Source organism: Amblyraja radiata, chromosome 3, assembly GCF_010909765.2.
Source record: "Amblyraja radiata isolate CabotCenter1 chromosome 3, sAmbRad1.1.pri, whole genome shotgun sequence".
Classification (NCBI taxonomy): Eukaryota; Metazoa; Chordata; class Chondrichthyes; order Rajiformes; family Rajidae; genus Amblyraja; species Amblyraja radiata.
In genome coordinates, this window is record NC_045958.1 from 117,699,189 (window position 1) to 117,719,263 (window position 20,075).

The window sequence follows — 20,075 nt, forward strand, 5'->3', positions numbered from 1 at the left end:
TCAAATAAGATGTGACATCCAATTTAGTATATAAACACATAACAGATTGTAATTCCATTTTCTGTAAGAAAATTTGTTTTCTGAGCGGGGGAGTTCTGTAAAGATAATCTGTGACCCAGACACGCTGATGACATGAAGCATTTAAAGCAGAGATACCTATCATTAGTTCGGTGGAGGGTCAAAGCTCTGCGATCTCTGCTCCTGCTTAGTTTAGATACAGTGCGGAAACAGGCCCTTCAGCCCACCGAGTCTGCACCGACCAGCGATCCCCGCATATTAACACTATCCCACACACTAGGAACAGTTTGCACAAACACCAGGACAATTAACCTACAAACTTGTACGTCTTCAGCGTGTGGGAGGAAACCGAAGGTCTCAGAGGCAACCCACGAGGTCAAGGGGAGAACGTACAAACTCCGTACAGACAGCACCCGTAGTCGGGATCAAATCCGGGTCTCCAGCGCTACAAGTGCTGTCAGACAGCAACTCTACCGCTGCGCCACCGTGCCACCCGCCACAGTTGCCGCCAGTTGCAATCTCTGTTCCTGCTGTGTGCTGGGAAGATTGTAACTTACTGCAGATAATATATTGTTTTCTCTTTTGTACAAATCTTTTATAGATCATATCTTCAGAAAATTTTATGAACTAGAGCCAGACAAGAATTAACTGTGAATCTCCACCTCATTAATACGTAGACGGACACAAAATGCTGGAGTAACTCAGTGGGTCAGGTCGCATCTCTGGAGAAAAGGAATAGGTGACGTTTCGGGTCGAGACCCTGCTTCAGATGAGTCAGGGGAGGGGAAACTAGAGGTATGAAAGGGTACAGAACAAACCAGAGCTGGCACCGATGACCAAGGAGAGGTAGAGCCCACAATGGTCCATTGTTGGCTGTGGAAGAGGTGATAACGCAGTGATACGAACAGTGAAACTAGCAGGATGACTAGGATGGGGGAGGGACAGAGAGAGAGGGAATGCAAAGGTTACTTGATTAGAGAAATCAATATTCATATCTGATGGGTTGTAAGCTTAATCCTTAATTGCATTTGCGTATGTAGGAAGTAAACAAATAAAGTCCAAAATCAAATAATGTGCGAAAGCAATAAGGATACTAGTTATTTAAGTAAAGCAAGAGCAGACCAATGTGGGAGTTCAGGTGGAAAGAGTCATCTTGTCAATGCCCATTGTATCTCTGTTCTTCAACGCCAGAGCTGGCCAGTCCATACCACTCCATATTCAGGTCAGATCACTTAAGTTTGTTCTAAAACTAAACTGACAAAACTTATGAAACTATGTAAATGTTGCCCACATTGTGAAATGAAACATGACCTCATGTTTCCCCAAAATCGTCAGTCGAGAGCAAGAGCAGAGAGCGGCGCCATAAACTGCTTACAGAGTAATAAATCCATCTCAAAATGACTTGACATGTAGGCTATGATAATCTGTGACTGGCACTGTAATTAAAATGAATTATATATTTTTTCAAAAATCTTCAGAATCATGTTGGGAATTACTGACCAAAAACTAATAGGGCAAATTAACGCATAGTCTGTGTATCTTTCATTGCTGCCAGATTATTGAACGTTGGAAAAGCTATACAAAATTAGTGATGAATGTGTACTTAATAAAATCTAAATAGACAATAGACAATAGACAATAGGTGCAGGAGTAGGCCATTTGGCCCTTCGAGCCAGCACCACCATTCAATGTGATCATGGCTGATCATCTCCAATCAGTACCCCGTTCCTGCCTTCTCCCCATATCCCCTGACTCCGCTATTTTTAAGAGCCCTATCCAGCTCTCTCTTGAAGCATCCAGAGAACCTGCCTCCACCGCTCTCTGAGGTAGAGAATTCCACAGACCCACCACTCTCTGTGAGAAAAAGTGTTTCCTCGTCTCCGTTCTAAATGGCTTACACCTTATTCTTAAACTGTGGCCCCTGGTTCTGGACTCCTCCAACATCGGGAACATGTTTCCTGCCTCTAGCGTGTCCAAGCCCATAACAATCTTATATGTTTCAATGAGAAACCCTCCCATCCTTCTAAACTCCAGAGTGTACAAGCCCAGCTGCTCCATTCTCTCAGCATATGACAGTCCCGCCATCCCGGAAATTAACCTTGTAAACCTATGCTGCACTCCCTCAATAGCAAGAATGTTCTTCCTCAAAATAGGAGACCAAAACTGCACACAATACTCCAGGTGTGGTCTCACTAGGGCTCTGTACAACTACAGAAGGACCTCTTTGCTCCTATATTCGATGCCTCTTGTTATAAAGGCCAACATGCCATTCGCTTTCTTCACTGCCTTCTGTACCTGCATGCTTACTTTCATAGACTGATGTACAAGGACCCCCAGATCCCGTTGTACTTCCCCTTTTCCCAACTTGACGCCATTTAGATAGTAATCTGCCTTCCTGTTTTTCTACCAAAGTGGATAACCTCACATTTATCCACATTAAACTTCATCTGCTATACATCTACCCACTCCCCCAACCTGTCCAAGTCACCCTGCATTCTCATAGCATTCTCCTCACAGTTCACACTGCCACCCAGCTTTGCTAATTTGCTAATGTTATTTTGAATCCCTTCATCCAAATCATTGATGTATATTGTAAATGGTAAGAGGTTAATAAAATCTGCAAAACTCTAATAGACACACTATGATCTGTTAGGATATTGTTTGGCACATACAAAGGAACTGCTTTAGTCAGAGGGTACTGTAGTTAATCTGTGGAACTCATTGTCGCAGAGGGCTGTGAAGGCTGTCAGTGGATATTTGTAAGGCAGAGATAGACTAATTCTAGATCGGAACGGATGTCAAGGGTTAGGGGGAGAAGGCAGGTAAATGGGATTAGGAGGCAGATATCTATCACGACTGAATGGCGGAATAGGCTTGATGGGCCGAATGGCCTAATTCATTTTATATAACCTGTGAAGTGATATTATGATGTAAAATTCTATCTTATTGTCAGAGGTTAAGATTTGTGACTGATCTTGGTTAGTGAAGGGTTAAAACAGTGACCAGATAGATGCCTTTTGGCAAGAGGCTCCTCTTCAGCAGAAGGAAGGATATCGCTGCACTGACTGCCTGCTTAACAATAGTTTCATGTCCCCGGGGAACTTTCTGCAAATAGATTTCATCTCGCTTTCTCTTGCACTCCTTAAAACTTCCTGTTTTCTCACGGTCCTTTTGGACAGATTACAGGCTTGTTCCCTCTCTCTGAGAACTCAGAAACCTCTCCAGAATAATTCAAAATGTGGACAGCAACATTGTTTTATAGCCCCATGATTTTAAAATTGAGATTCAGGGCTACATTTAGTGGTGTGGTGGCTACCTGTTACTATGAATTTGTAAAGACAAACAAATTGAAACAGTATAACTGACTGCATGTTTAATTTAGTTTAGAGATATAGCGTGGAAACAGGCACTTTGGCCCACCAAGTCCACGTCGAGCAGCGATCCCCGCACACTAACACTATCCGACACACACTAGGGACAATTTACATTTATACTAAGCCAATTAACCTACAAACCTGTGCGTCTTTGGAGTGTGGGAGGAAGCCAAAAATCTCAGAGAAAACCCACCCAGGTCACGGGGAGAACGTACAAACTCTGAACAGACAGATCCCGTAGTCTCTGGCGCTGTAAGCGCTGTAAGTCGGCAACTCTACTGCTGCGCCACCGTGCCACCCTAAATGTTGTGGAAATGTTTCTTGAATCATCGGTATTTATATTTATTGAGTCATTTGCACAGTTTCAGAAGGAATTTAAAAACACACTCCAGGGATTTGTTGATGTCCAGGGTTATGGCCATCCAGACAATGCTATTCCTTGGTAAGACACAAGCATTTTCCCATGCTCTGTATTATAGAGTGTGATTCACCTCCTGATTTACCAAACATTCAAGATTATCTGCAAAGTGGCATTCAGGTGTGTGATGGAATCATTTCCACTTGCCTGGATGTACAAGTCCAACAAGCCTCAATAAGCTCAATATGGGGCAAAACACCTTTTCAAACCTGACCTCAGGTAATGTCACTGTGTGGAGTTTGTACGTTCTCCCTGTGAGCATGTGCGTTCCTCCGCGTGCTCCAGTTTCCTCCCACATCCCAAACACGTGCGGGTTTGTAGGTTAATTGGCCTCTGTGCATTACCCCTATTATACAGGGAGTGGATGTGAGAGTGGAATAACATAGAACTAGCACAAGCCAGTGATGGATGGTCGGTGTGGACTCACTGTGCCGAATGTCCTGTTTCCATGCTCTATCTCTAAACTAAACTAAACCTTCCTTAATTGTCTTTCTATCCTAAATATTCGTTCCCTCCACTGATGGCTACCCTGGCTGCAAGATGTACAGTTTACAACATGCACTGCGTGTACTTGCGTAGGTTGTTACAGCTCCACAACATTTACCATAGAGAAGAGTAGGAATACTGCCATTGGTTCTCCTCCAAGTTGACGATCATTCCCTAAGGTGGCACGGTGGCACAGTGCCACTGGCTTACGGCGCCAGAGACCCGGGTTCGATCCTGATTACGGGTGCTGTCTGTACGGAGTTTGTATGTTCCATCTGTGACCATGTGGGTTTCCACTAGGTGCTCTGGTTTCCTCCCACATCCTAAAGACATTGGCTTCTGTAAATTGTCTCTAGTGAGTTGGATGGAACTAGTATATGGGTGAGCGCTGGTCGGCACAGACTCGGTGTGCTGAAGGGCCTGTTTCTATTCTGTATCTCTAAACTAAACTAAACTAAACTAAACTAAACTAAACTAAACTAAACTAAACTCGAATTCTGATTTGGAACCATATCATTGTCCCTTCATCACCACTGGGTCCAAATCCTGGAATTCCTAATTTAAGACTGTGAGAGTATATTTAACAGAGGTGAGCGTTGACAATGCAGGGCATTCCTACATTCAAATCATAATTAATATCCGAGGCTGCCTTCAATCAATGGCTCCCTGTCACCAACCACAGTGAAATGGCCAAGTGCAATATGTTACAGCTTCAGATTTGATTCCCTCCAGATTTCCTCAATTGTGTGTAATGGGCACTCAGCGCCGTTCCTTGATGTTCTGGCTGAGAGTGGTATCTGCACAAAATGCCAAGTTGCCACGACAAATAACAATTATACGGCAGTGTAAAGGGCCTGTCCCACCAGCATGCGACTGCATGCGGCGAGCGCAACCAAACCGGAAGCGGGGGCCGTGCGGAGGTCGAGTGATCCCATACCAGTTGACGTGAAGTTCGAGCGAAGTTCGCGGGAAGTTCGCGCGTGACGTATGTCGTCAAGACGCTGCGTACGGCATCAAGACGCTGCGTACGGCGTCAAGACGCTGCATACGGCGTCGAGACACTGCGTATGCCCGGCGAGGCACTGCGTACGGCCTCAATGCGGCTGCGGGCCGGCAGGCCGTTGCCGCGCGGAATTTTTGAACAGTGTCAGTTTTTCGGAGCACCGCGCGATGTCGGGACCAGCTCCGCACAACTCCATACGGCTCCGGCGATTGAAGTGGGACCGGCCCCGCGAGGCCGTACGGCTCAAGCGACCACGTTAGGTCGCGCTTGCCGCATGCAGTCGCATGCTCGTGGGACAGGCCCTTTACTTCATCTTATTTGTACCTCAAACAGGAGGGCTAAAAACAATTATTTCTTTTTCTCATAACGGAATGATCGGCAGAAAGGTGCTCAAAATACAGAAACAGATGAGGGAGAATTTACAAGAGATCCCCCCTCACCGAAGATCTCAGTTGAGTTGTTGTCCATGTTGCTCTATGTACAGCACCCGTGTTATTGGAAACAATGAGTTGAATTTTCTTCCGACTTGTGTTTTCTCCTTGCTCTGAGATGGTTCTGACTTGTTGCAGCAACACACCATAATCCTTATTCCTATGACATGATTCATTCAGCGGGATCTCTGACAATTTGTTTGTTAACCAGCAAAATCGCACCTTTGGGGCACCATCGAACATGGCAAAAGGGAGCATCAATTTAACGTCACATCCAAATGGCAATGTCTCTAATGATGCAGTACTCTCTTGAAGTGTCAACTTAGATTTTGTGCTTATGTTTCAGTGAGGATAGATAAATTGCCACCTTACATAGTCAGAGGTACAGTCAGTATTCAGCTGCGTTAGATAGCCATTTCAGCCAATGTCAATAGAACAGTAACAAAGAGCCCACAATTTGGTCCAGAGGACATAGGTTTACGGTGATGGGAAAAGATTTAAGAGGAATCCGAGGGGTGACCTTTTCACACAAAGAGTGCTGGGTGTATGGAACAAGCTGTCGGAAGAGGTAGTTGAGGCTGGGACTATCCCAACATTTAAGAAACAGTTAGACAGGTACATGGATAGGACAGGTTTGGGGGAATATGGGCCAAACGCAGGCAGGTGGGACTAGTGTAGTTGGGACATGTTGGGACATGTTGGGAGCTACATGTGGATGTTGGGCCGACGGGCTCCTTTCCACACTGTATCACTCGATGACTATGCATCATTCCTTCCAAAAGCAGTGTTAGTAAGCTTTTTGATGCCTTCTCGTTGCACTATGATTCCTTCCTGACATAGGAAACAAGGAAGTTGAATAGAGCCAAAGCAGCATGGAATACAGCGTGGAAACAGGCCCTTCTGTCCATCTTGCCCACACTGACCCAACATGTCCCATCTATACTAGTCCCACCAGCCTGCGTTTGGCCCATATCCCTCTAAACCTATTCTATTTCATGTTGGATAGTTGAGAAACAAGGAAGAGAGCTTGCCTGTCCTCAATCCGTTTCTCCAGCAATTTATTTTATCAGCAGCTGGGTATTCCAGCCCCTTCCTACAATGGAGGGAGGATCCAGCCAAAATGTGGCACACAATTCCCATGGTCAGCTTCACTGACATGGTTCCTTTTGTTACTAGAATTCTGCCCAGCAGAGAAACAAATAGAGTGGGAAGGATAGATCACCAAACAAGTTGATAATAGAAAGTTGAGTAAATATATGGATAAAAAGACACAAAGTGCTGGAGTAACTTAGCAAGTCAGGCAGCATCTCTGTAGAACTTGGATAGGTAATGTTTTGGCTTGAGACCCTTCTTCACTTTGAAGTAGAGTTCCGAACCAAATTATCAGCTATGTTCTCCATAGATGCTGCCAGACCTGCTGAGTTACTCCAGCACTTTGTGTCCTATTGTACATTAACCAGCATCTGCAGTTCTTTGTTTCTACATGAATGTATGGATCACCCATATGTGATACGGATAAATGAATAGACAGTTTGACATCTAGAGACACAAGGAGCCGCAAATGCTGGAATCTTGAGTAAAACACAAAGTGCTGAAGTAATTCCAGCGTTGGTAGACGAATAAATGCTGTAGGAACTCAGCGGGTGAGGCAGCATCTATGGAGAGAAGGAATAGGCGACATTTCGGGTCGAGACCCTTCTTCAGGCTGATGTCGGAGGGGAGGGTGGGAAAAAGAATGGAAGAGGCGGAGACAGTTCTTTGGAGAGAGGAAGAGAACTTCTTCAAAGTAGACGAGTCAGGCAGCATCTGTGGAGGGGGTAGGTTGGCAACATTTTGGGGCTGTACCATTTTTCGGATGGCAAAGGCATTCGACTCCTTTGAAAGCACTCTCACAGTGCTTTTAAATAATAATTTCCAGAATTTTGATGAGGACGGAGCCGTGATATACTTCCAAGAGAATGTCAACTACAATTATCCAGGCACTTTAGCGTTTGATAGTGTGAAGCTAAATGGAGAAATCAAATCACTGGCTCAAATTAGGTTTCTGGACCATCTTTCAGATACATACTGTACGTACTAGGATACTGTGCAATGTAACTTGAGTGGATTTTTAGTCAAATCGTTATCACTTTTCAATCTGAGGCATGTGAGACACATTAAATTCTCAACCGCACAGTTCCAAAATACTTTTCATAACCATATAACCATATAACCATATAACAATTACAGCACGGAAACAGGCCATCTCGACCCTTCTAGTCCGTGCCGAACACATAATCTCCCCTAGTCCCATATACCTGCGCTCAGACCATAACCCTCCATTCCTTTCCCATCCATATAACTATCCAATTTATTTTTAAATGATAAAAACGAACCTGCCTCCACCACCTTCACTGGAAGCTCATTCCACACAGCTACCACTCTCTGAGTAAAGAAGTTCCCCCTCATGTTACCCCTAAACTTCAGTCCCTTAATTCTCAAGTCATGTCCCCTTGTTTGAATCTTCCCTACTCTCAGTGGGAAAAGCTTTTCCACGTCAACTCTGTCTATCCCTCTCATCATTTTAAAAACCTCTATCAAGTCCCCCCTTAACCTTCTGCGCTCCAAAGAATAAAGCCCTAACTTGTTCAACCTTTCTCTGTAACTTAGTTGCTGAAACCCAGGCAACATTCTAGTAAATCTCCTCTGTACTCCCTCTATTCTATACTTTTAGAAGCACGGCATAGCTAGTGCCCCAACAAAGGATTTAAATTTCCACATGTACATGGATTCCTTCTGTGTTCCAGATGGCACTAAATTAGGTGGTGTTGCAGACAGTGAAGAGGGTTACCAAAAATTACAGCAGGATCTTGACCAGCTGGGCACGTGGGCTGAGGAATGGCTAATGGAGTTCAACGCAGATAAGTGTGAGGTGTTTTGGCATTTTTGGAAGTCCAACCAGGGCAGGACCTACACAGTGAACGGTAGGGCCCTGGGGAGTATTGTAGAGTAGAGGGAACTAGGAGTGCAGGTGTATAGTTCCTCGAAAATGGCCTCACAGGTAGATAGGATGGTAAAGGAAGCTTTCATGAGTTAGGGTATTGTGTTGTTGGAACATTCTGTTAAAGTTGCACACGATATTGGTGAGGCCACATTTGGAGTATTGTGTTGAGTTCTGGTCACCCTGCAGTAGGAAGGATGCCATTAGCTGGAAAGGGTGCAGAGAAGATTAATGAGAATGTTGTCAGGACTCGAAGGCCTGAGCTATAGGGAGAGGTCGGGCAAGCTAGGACTTTAATCCTTGGAGCACAGGGTGCTAAGGAGTGATCTTATGGTGATGTTTAAAATCATGAGGGAATTGATACGGTGAATACACAGAGTCTTTTACCCAGCGTAGAGGAATCAAGAACCAGTGGTGGATATATGGAAGGATCTTACAGAAGAGGTCATTGAGCAGGTACTGTAACAGCATTTAAAAGACTCTTGGACAGGTACATGGAGAGGAAAGGTTTTGTGGGATATGAGCCACATCCGGGCAAATGGGACTAACTTAGATGGGGTATATTAGTAGGCATGGACAAGTTGGAACAAAGGGCCTGTTTCCATGCTGTATGTTTCTATAAATCTATGACTAAGTGTAGTTCGGAACATCTGACAATGAAAATACCTCTGACAGAGCCCTGTGGGCATGATGTACAATAACACATTCCTTCTGGCAGCTAGCTTTTAAAAATAAATTGGATAGTTATATGGATGGGAAAGGAATGGAGGGTTATGGTCTGAGTGCAGGTATATGGGACTAGGGGAGATTATGTGTTCGGCACGGACTAGAAGGGTCGAGATGGCCTGTTTCCGTGCTGTAATTGTTATATGGTTATATGGTTATATAGCTGATTCCATTGAAAAGCTGCAAAATACTCAGGCACAGTAGCAGCAACACTTTAGTTTAGTTTAGTTTAGTGGAAATAGGCTCTTCGGCCCACCGAGTCCGCACTGACCAGCGATCCCCGCACATTAACACAATCCTACACACACTAGGCACAATTTAAAATCATACCAAGCCAGAACTGAATGTGCTTGGAATGTGGGAGGAAACTGAAGAACTTGGAGAAAACCCATGCAGATCACAGGGAGAATGTACAAACTCCAGACAGACAGCACCTGTAGTCAGGATCGAACACTGGTCTTTGGTGCTGTAAAGGGCCTCTCCCACTTGGGCAACCTAATCCGCGAGTGCTGGCGAGTTTGCCCTCGACTCATACTCGCAGCATGGTTGACACGAGGTCGTAGGTGGTCTTCGTAACTCTCTTTCATGCTCAAGAGTGGTCTCCACATTCTGGAGGCCTCAGCTAGGTCGCGGCGTTTTTTCAACATGTTAAAAAATGCCCGCGAGTAAAAAAAGGTGCCATGGAAAATATCGATACTTTTTTTACTCGTAGGTTTAGTCGTAGTAGGTCGTCATGTTAGTCGTAGGTAATCGAGGGTAGTCGAAGGTAGTCATAGATATTCTTCATCATAGTCGAAGGGAGGTCGAAGTGGGGGTCGAAGGAGGTAGAAGGAGGTCATCTTCACACTCGACTATTCGGTGTCCAATTTTCCTGAAGTTAGTCGTAGTTAGTCGTAGCTAGTCAAAGCTGGTCTTCAACATACTCGAAGGAGGTCGAAGGAGGTCTTCTACACAGTCGAAGGAGGTCTTCAACATGGCGTTTTTTCAAACTCTTCTAAACTCACCGATTAGGTTGCCCAAGTGGGACAGCCCCTTTAGGCAGCAACTCTACTGCTGTGCCACTGTGCCACCCTAACACTTAACAACTAGGTTACTTGTTATACACTGGTCACCTATTGAAAACAACTTGGTGGTTGGATGTAAGCCACAGCAACTATTTTTTGAGCTCACAATAGTCTTGGTTTTATTCTTGCAATATCTAATATCTCAGCATAGTATGTGCCCCACTTAATATCTCAGGTGGTTTCTTAGAAATGAATAAAACAGGCTGTGGGGCTGCTAAACAGTCACTCCACCTGATTCTGCTGCTTTTGCACTGACAATTTAATAACTGGCAATGTGTAATAACTCTGGCATTGGCTCAGGCCACTTAAATCAGCTGCCCTGGACATTTTATGACTGTTTTTACTTGTATTTTAATGTTGCTGTTTTTACCTGCACTTTTTTTAAACTATTCGTACTGTTTTATCAGGAACTGGATTGTTTTCTTTTATCGTTTTTATTTTATGCATGAAATGTTTAAGTTTTTATGTGCGATGCTCCAGTATTCCCTGGGAAATGTCTTCTCATATTGCACTGTACAACTGTTGCTTTGCAAGATGACAATAAAGGATGATGATGATCCCATTAAATGTGTGTCTTTATTTTCGTTGACAGGTGTGTGGGAAAGAATTTAATCGGATGCACAATTTAATGGGCCACATGTATCTACACTCAGACAGCAAGCCGTTTAAATGCCTCTATTGCCCCAGCAAATTCACTCTGAAGGGAAACCTTACTCGCCACATGAAGGTCAAACACGGCATCATGGATGGAGGGCCCGACTCACAAAGTAAGTGCACAAGTGTGAACGCTATACAGAGATTTATTTCCCGAACATTGAAATTGAATTTAAGAGAAAAAGAAAAAAAAGGATCTAATCCAATACAATTGTCGGGTAGATAATATTGTAGTTGCATTCAAAAGGATACAAAGTGCTGGGGTAATCTCAGCGGGTCAGGCAGCATCTCTGGAGAACATGGATAGGTGGCATTTCTGGTCGGAAACCTATTTCAAACTGAAGAAGGATCTCGACTCAAAACATCATTTATCCATGTTCTGTGGAGATGCTGCCTGACTTGCTAACTTACTCTACCATTTTGTGTCCTTTTATCCATATATTCATTCAACTTTTGAAGACCATTCTTCAGGTGATCTAAAATGTTAGCTATCCATGTTCTCCAGAGATGCTGCCTGTTCTGCTGAGTTACTCCAGCGCTGTGTCTCCTTTTGTGTATTGACCAAGTTCCTTGTTTCTACATTGTGGTTTTATTATTGGGCTAGTAATCCAAGAGTTAGTCTATACAATGCAACGTGGAACTAGGGTACAAACTGTCTTATACCATGCCTATCGCCACAAATTAACTGAACTTGGAGATCGAGAAAGTTGCCATGATATTGAAAAGATCACGCAACTTAACATTGATGCAATCGTTTGCAACTTATGTCAGGATTTATGGGGAGAAGGCAGGAGAATGCAGTTGGCTAGGGAAAGATAGATCAACCTTGATTGAATGGCGGAGTATTGATGGGCCGAATGGCCTAATTCTGCACCTATCACATGAATTTATGAATTTTTACCATGGGAATTCAGTAGTACAGGTGAAACCTGGTTGCATGTTAGTCTTCCCTTGAGGAATGGGACTCGTGCATGTTGTATGTGCTCCTCTTGGTATAGGAACGTCGGTGATCTGTAAGATGTGACAATGACCAGTCAGTGAGGATGTCACCTCTCACTGATCTTTCATGCTGTAGCCTGGAAGGAATCCGTGGATTAAAAGTTAAGAGGCTGCGGTGAATGCGAACACTACCAGCAGCGCATTCCATGCCCCGGTGGCACCATTGGGTGGTACATTTCAGTGATGGCTTCCCCAGTGGAGCTGAGATTTCTGAGCCAGTACGTGTCAGCGAAGTCCAGCCTGTGGATGTGCTCGCTGACGACCCTCTCTGACCATTGCCTTGTGCACATGCCTGCTCCTTCCACTTGCCTCTGCTCCTCCTGCTCACTCAGCTTACTCCCTGCCCCTGCCACACTTGCCTTTAATTCCCAAGTAGCAGACTGCCCACGCTTGCAGGAAAACGCAGGAAGAGGCAAAAACAGAGAGACAGGTGGAGATAGATATCCAGTTGATCTGGATAGAACGCACTAAAAAATGCTTTTCACTGTACCTATACAATGCAGAACCAGAACAAGGGCTCACAGTTTAAGGATGAGGGGAAAGTCTTTTAGGACCGAGTTGAGAAAAACATTTTTCACACAGAGAGTGGTGAATCTGTGGAATTCTCTGCCACAGAAGGTAGTTGAGGCCGGTTCATTGGCTATATTTAAGAGGGAGTTAGATGTGGCCCTTGTGGCAAAAGGGATCAGGGGGTATGGAGAGAAGGCAGGTACAGGATACCGAGTTCGATGATCAGCCATGATCATATTGAATGGCGGTGCAGGCTCGAAGGCCCAAATGGCCTACTCCTGCACCTATTTTCTTTGTTTCTATGTTTCTATGTACCTAAGTACATGTAACAATAATAAACTAAACTAAACTAAACTGAACTAAACTAAATTAAAGTAAACTTAACTAAACTACACTAAACTAAACTAAACTAAGCTAAACTAAATCAGTTGGAGTACTGAAAAATTGACCAAAACCCTGCAGACAGAGAGCATGGACCTCCCTGAAATAAGGACAATTGGCGACAAGGGAACACACTTGAACATTAACTACAAATGTAAGGTGCATGGAATAGCGAGGACCCATAATGGAAAAAGCTTCTGTGAAATCTTGCTAAAAGGTGTACAAAATCATGAGCGGAATACACACACAGAGTCTCTTGCCCAGAGTAGGTGAATCGAGGATCAGAGGACGTAGGTTTAAGGTGAAGGGGAAAAGATTTAACAGGAATCTGAGGGGTAACCTTTTCACACAAAGGGTGGTGGGTGTATGGAACAAGCTGCCAGAGGAGGTAGTTGAAGCAGGGACTATCCCAACGTTTAAGAAACGGTTCGACAGGTACATGGATAGGAGGTATATGGGCCAAACGCAGGCAGGTGGGACCTGTGTAGCTGGGACATATTGGACGGTGTGGGAAACTTGGGTCGAAGGGCCTGTTTCCATGCTGTGTCACTCTATGACTATGTGAAACAAACTAGCATGAAGCAAATGTGCAGTGAGAAATACAATCAGATCAAAAAGCTTATTCCTTTCATTATAGACATTCTCTCCCCTGTGATGTACTCTATCCCACCCATTTTTTTTTCTGTGAGGAAACCTTGTGTGTAAATATTTTCAAAAGCTAGAAAGGTTATCCTGTAAAACGTCCCCTTGAATCTTTGTTTTTAATTCTGGCCAACTTCCTTCCACGGACAATATCCTCCTGCCATCCTTGCCTCTGATGCCATTGTGTGATGCCGATTATGTGGTTCTATCAACATACAACATCCCTCCAGGACAGATTAAAGCATGGAGCTGCTTTCATGGTAGCAATTTCTCAGGCTTAAAAGAAAAGGAAAAAAGTAAAATGGAAAGATAGGAGCAAGACAAATGAAAGGCAAGTTTAAGTTGGCATGATGTTCACCACGGACATTGTGGTCCAAAGGGCCTGTTCCTGTGCTGTACTCATTGTCGGAGAGCCTTAGAGTCATAAAACGTGGAAACAAGCCTTTCAGCCCAACTTGCCCACACCGACCAACATGTCGCATCTACACTAGTCCCACCTGCCTGCGTTCGACCCATATCCCTCCAAATCTGTCCTATCTAAGTACCTGTTTAATTATTTCTTAAACATTGCTATAGTCCCAGCTTCAACTACCTCCTCTGGCAGCTCATTCCATGCACCCACCACACTTTGTGTGAAAAGGTTGCCCTTCAGATTCCTATTAAATCTTTGACCCTTCACCTTAAACCTATGTCCTCTGGTCCTCAATTCCCCTTCTATGATACCCGTCTATGATATATCTATTCTCTGAATTGGGAATATGTTGATTTTAGTGCTTGTACATAAAACACTTTTGGCCGCTGACCAGAATAAACCGACGTTCCTTCCGAACAATATTCCATTGACGTCACCTATAATAAAATATCATAATGTGCGATTATTCTGCCTAACCAAAGAAGTCAGAGCAATAACTAAATGTGTATTCTAATCAGGGCATAGTCCAAGGGGGGATAACATCATTGAATGGTTTAAACGACTTCCAGCAGGCCTGTGGTGTTATGACAGCGAGAGATTAACATCAAACACTCATGTGCTCTAATATTTATAGCACTTTATTCCCTTTTGTTCCAGGTTTGATTGAGTACATGTGTACTTATTGTGACCCTACAATACGTCAATGTAACAATCAAATCATGAACCAAGGAGCAGGCCTCGAGAGCAGCAACATCTTTAAACAAATGACCTTTAAAAGTGTGACCTTCAATCAAAACCCACTAAATATGTTGTTTATTTTTTTTCTATTTGTTTCTGCTGCCCTTCTACACCCAGCAAATAATGAATAGAAAACAGGAATATGAAAATGTAAAAAAGTGAAGAGTTTGGGATTGCTGTCAAAAGTGAAGAGTTTGGGATTGCTGTATCATAGAATTATCACAGCGCAGAAGGTCATTGTTCATCAGTCACTGAAAGTAAGCATGCAGGTACAGCAGGCAGTGAGGAAAGCGAATGGCATGTTGGCCTTCATAACAAGAGGAGTTGAGTATAGGAGCAAAGAGGGCCTTCTGCAGTTGTACAGGGCCCTAGTGAGACCACACCTGGAGTATTGTGTGCAGTTTCGGTCTCCAAATTTGAGGAAGGACATTCTTGCTATTGAGGAACTGCAGCGTAGGTTCACAAGGTTAATTCCCAGGATGGCGGGACAGTCATCTGTTGATAGAATGGAGTGGCTGGGCTTGTATACTCTGGAATTTGGAAGGATGAGAAGGGATCTTATCGAAACATATAAGATTATTAAGGGTTTGGACACACTAGAGGCAGGAAACATGTCCCCGATGTTGGGGGAGTCCAGAACCAGGGGCCACAGTTTAAGAATAAGGGGTAAGCCATTTAGAACGGAGATGAGGAAATAATTTTTCACACAGAGAGTTGTGAGTCTGTGGAATTCTCTGCCTCAGAGGGCGGTGGAGGCCGGTTCTCTGGACACTTTCAAGAGAGAGTTAAATAGAGCTCTTAAAGATAGCGGAGTCAAGGGATATGGGGAGAAGGCAGGAACGGGGTACTGATTGTGGATGATCAGCCACGATCACATTGAATGGCGGTGCTGGCTTGGGGCTGAATAGCCTACTCCTGCACCTATTGTCTATTTAGGCCTTTCGGTCCATCAGGTCTATACCCATTCTATGAAGAGGCATCCTGTTATAACGTGGAACAGAGAGTCTTAGTCATACAGTGTGGAAACAGGCCCTTCAACCCAACTTGCCCACACCAATCAACATGTCCCATGTATACAAGTCTCACTTGCCTATTTGGCCCATGTCCCTTTAACCTGTCCTATCCATGTACCTATTTAATTGCTTGCCTCAACTACCTACTCTGGCAGCTCGTTCCATAAATCCACTATCCATTGTGTGAAAGAATTACCCCTCAGATTCCTATGAAATATTGCCCCCTTCACCATAAACCTGCAGTATGCCCTCTGCTTCTTGATTCCTCTACTTTTGGCAAGAGACTCTACCCAATCTATTCCAATATCTACCGTCTACCCGACCTATTCCTCTCATGATTTTATACATCTCAAAAAATCACTCCTTATCCTCTTGCGCCCCAGCCTGCTCAGCCTCTCCCGATAGCTCAGAACCTCGAGCCCTGGCAACATCCTCGTAAATCTTCTCCACACACTTTCCAACTTGACAACATAAAAGAGTAGATAATAGGCAATACATAATAGACAATAGACAATAGGTGCAGGAGCAGGCCATTTGGCCCTTCGAGCCAGCACCGCCATTCAATGTGATCATGGCTGATCATCCCCAATCAGTACCCCGTTCCTGCCTTCTCCCCATATCCCCTGACTCCACTATTTTTAAAAGCCCTATCTAGCTCTCTCTTGAAAACATCCAGAGAACCTGCCTCCACTGCCCTCTGAGGCAGAGAATTCCACAGACTCACCACTCTCTGTGAGAAAAAGTGTTTCCTTGTCTCCGTTCTAAATGGCTTACTCCTGATTCTTAAACTGTGGCCCCTGGTTCTGGAGCAGGCCATTCGGCACCTTTGAGCTAGCAACACCATTCACTGTGATCATGGCTGATCATCCACAATCAGTACCCCATTCCTGCCTTCTCTCCATATCCCTTGACTCCGCTATCTTTAAGTGCAGTATCTAACTCTCCCTTGAAAGCATCCAGAGAATTGGTCTCCACTGCCTTCTAAGGCAGAGAATTCCACAGATTCACAACTCTCTGGGTGAAAAAGTTTTTCCTCATCTCTGCTCTAAATGGCCCACCCCTTATTCTTAAACTATGGACCCTGGTTCTGGATTCCCCCAACATCGGGAACATGTTTCCTGTCTCTAGCGTGTCCAATCCATTAATAATCTTATATGTTTCAATAAGATACCCTCTCATCCTTCTAAATTCCAGTGTATACTGGAGGGCAGCACATGAATAGGCCCTCTGCCGTTAATGTCTGTGACAAACTTGATGCCAAAATCAACTGCTATCTGCCTGCACATACCCCTTTTTCCCCATCCCCTGCATATCCATGTGTCTATCCGAAAAGTCCCTTAAATGCCATTGTTCTACCTGTCTCCACCACTAACCTTGCAGAGTGTTCCAGGCACTCACCGCCCACTGTGTAAAAAAAACTTGCACCTCACAACTCCTTTGAACTTTGCCCCTCTCGTCGTAAAGCCATGCCCTCCAGTGTTTGATTGAAATAGCATAAAATATCGCATGCAGAATTTGGATTGAACATGTTGATGTTCCTTAATTTTAGGCTTCAGGCGGCGAGGAGCCATTGGATTTGCGCCCAACAACCTGAGTAATTATGTGCAGGAAGAGCCCTTCGATCTCTCCCAAAAGAGCCGAATAAAAAGCGTGTCCCAGTCTGACGGTGAGAGTGCCAAAGGGAGTTCTTGTCCAGAAGAAGATGAGGACAACTACTACACCATAGGACAATACAGTCCTGACGAGTATTGCAGAGAAGTCAAAATATATATGCCAGAAGACTTATCCCAGAAGACGGGAAGACTGATCCCAGATTTCGGAGACTCCGACAATGAAGTGCTGACCAAAGGGAGAGTGATAGATGTGGAAGATGAAGACTTGATGGTCCATGATAACTTTATGCAGAGTGGAATTGAATCTAACAAACACAACACGGCCGCCATGAACTATCTGTTTGACATTGGTGGAAACTACGCTGACTTTTGCCTTGATGGCAGGTGCAGTCCAATGTGAAATTTGTGGATGGGAAATATTAATTGCCACAATAATTTAGAAATCTAAAAGACAAAGTATTTGTATGTGGAAGCTGATTGAAAATCAGAGGTATGAGGTGCACGATAGTTCTTGCTGTTTTAACTTTGGGTTAAATAATGCAGTATATAGAATTGCTTTCTCTCTCATGATAGAGCTACTGTACATTCACACAACTTGCACTTCTGTCAAAGGGCACCAGTGATGCTGACATTTCAAATAAAAACATTGGTTCTATCCATTTCTGAAATCTTCGTTTAGTTTAGAGATAACAGGCCCATCGGGCCCACCGAGTCCGCACCGACCAGCGATCGCCGCACATTAACACAATCCTACCACTAGCGACAATTTACACTTATACCAAGTATACAAACCCAAGCCAATTAATCTACAAACCTGTACGTCTTTGAAGTGTGAGAGGAAACCAAAGATCTCGGAGAAAAACCACGCGATCACGGGGAGAACATACAAGCTCGATTATTAAGGAGAAGGTGCTAGGAAAACTGAAAGGTCTGAGGGTGGATAAGTCACCTGGACTGGATGGACTGCACCCCAGGGTTCTGAAGGAGGTGGCCTCAGAGATTGTGGAAGCATTAGCTGTGATAGTTCAACAATCACTAGAGTTAGGAGTGGTTCCAGATAATTGGAAAATTGCCAATATCACCCCCATTGTACAAGAAGGGAGCAAAACAGAAGAACAGAAACTATAGGCCGGTTAGCCTGACTTCGGTGGTTGGTAGGATTTTAAAGTCAATTATAAAAGATGAGGTTACGCAGTACTTAGAAGTTCACGATAAAATATGCCGATGTCAGCATGGTTTTGTGAAGGGAAGAATCTGCTGGAGTTCTTTGAGGAAGTTAATAGTGGGACAGACAGAGCGGAGGCTGTAGATTTTGTTTACCTAGATTTTCAAAAGGCCTTCGATAATGTGCCGCATGTCAGGCTGCTAGGGAAGATAAGAGCCCAAGGTATTAAAGGGAAGATACCAGCATGGATAGCAGGTTGGCTGGATGGCAGAAGGCAAAGAAAGGTGCTTTTTCAGGTTGGCTGCCAGTGATCAGCGGAGTCCCGCAAGGGTCGGTGATGGGGCCACTTCTATTCACGTTATTATTAATGATTTGGAGAAGGGGATTGAAGGCTTTGTGGCCAAGTTTGCAGATGATGCTAAGATAGGTGGATGAGTAAGCAGTGTAGAGAAAGCAAGGACTCTGCAGAAGGACTTGGACAGGTTAGGAGAGTGGGCAGAGAAGTGGCAGATGAAATTCAGGAAAGCAAAGTGCGGAGTCATGCATTTTGGCAATAAGAATAAAGGCGTAGAATATTTTCTAAATGGAGAGAGAATCCAGAAAATCAGAGGTGCAAAGGGACTTGGGAGTGCTGGTGCAGGATTCCCAAAAAGTTAATTTGCAACCGGTAGTAAGGAAGGCAAATTCAATGCTAGCATTTATATCAAGAGGACTGGAATACAAAAACAGATGTAATGCTGGCTCTGGAGAGGGTTTAGAGGAGGTTTACAAGAATGATCCCAGGAATGAGTGGGTTAGCATACGATGAGCGTTTGACAGCACTGGGCCTCTACTTGTTGGAGTTTAGAAGGTTGAGGGGGGACCTCATTGAAACTTACAGAATAATGAACGGTAATAATGTGGAAAGGTTGTTTCCACTGGTGGGAGAGTCAAGGACCAGAGGTCATAACCTCAGAATTAAAGGGCGCTCTTTTAGAAAGGAGGTGAGGTGAGAGGGTAGTTAATCTGTGGAATTCATTGCCACAGAGGGCTGTGGTGGCTAAGTCAGTGGATATTTTTAAGGCAAAGTTAGACAAATTCCTGATTAGAATGGGTTATGGGGAGAAAGTAGGAAAATGGGATAAGGAGGAAGAGATCAGCCATGATTGAATGGCAAAGTCGACTCGATGGGCCGAATGGCCTAATTCTACTCCTATAACATGAACTCCATACAGACAAGCATCTGTAGTTGGGATAGAGCCCAGGTCTCGGACACTGCAAGTGCTGCAAGGCAGCAACTCTACCGTTCCACCACCGTGCCTCCCAGTGTCAAATCAATGTTTGATGTTTCTTCAATCTTCAAACTATTCGCCTGCCAGCCATACATGAATTCCATCTTGCATGCTTTCTGTGGCCTATAAGTTCATAAGAGATAGGAGCAGAAATAGGCCATTCGGCCCATCATTTCT

The 20,075-nt window shown here is 44.3% G+C and overlaps 1 protein-coding gene across 1 annotated transcript in view; it reads left to right on the top strand.

Moving 5' to 3' along the window:
- Positions 1–18,178, top strand: part of znf366 (zinc finger protein 366) — a 61,037-nt gene extending 42,859 nt beyond the window's left edge. The window contains exons 4-5 of the mRNA XM_033018692.1: positions 11,093–11,267; positions 17,399–18,178. Of these exons, the coding sequence (XP_032874583.1) occupies positions 11,093–11,267; positions 17,399–17,862 (639 nt within the window). The 3' untranslated portion in view covers positions 17,863–18,178. The remainder of the gene's footprint in view (positions 1–11,092; positions 11,268–17,398) is intronic.
- The last annotated feature ends 1,897 nt before the right edge of the window (positions 18,179–20,075 follow it).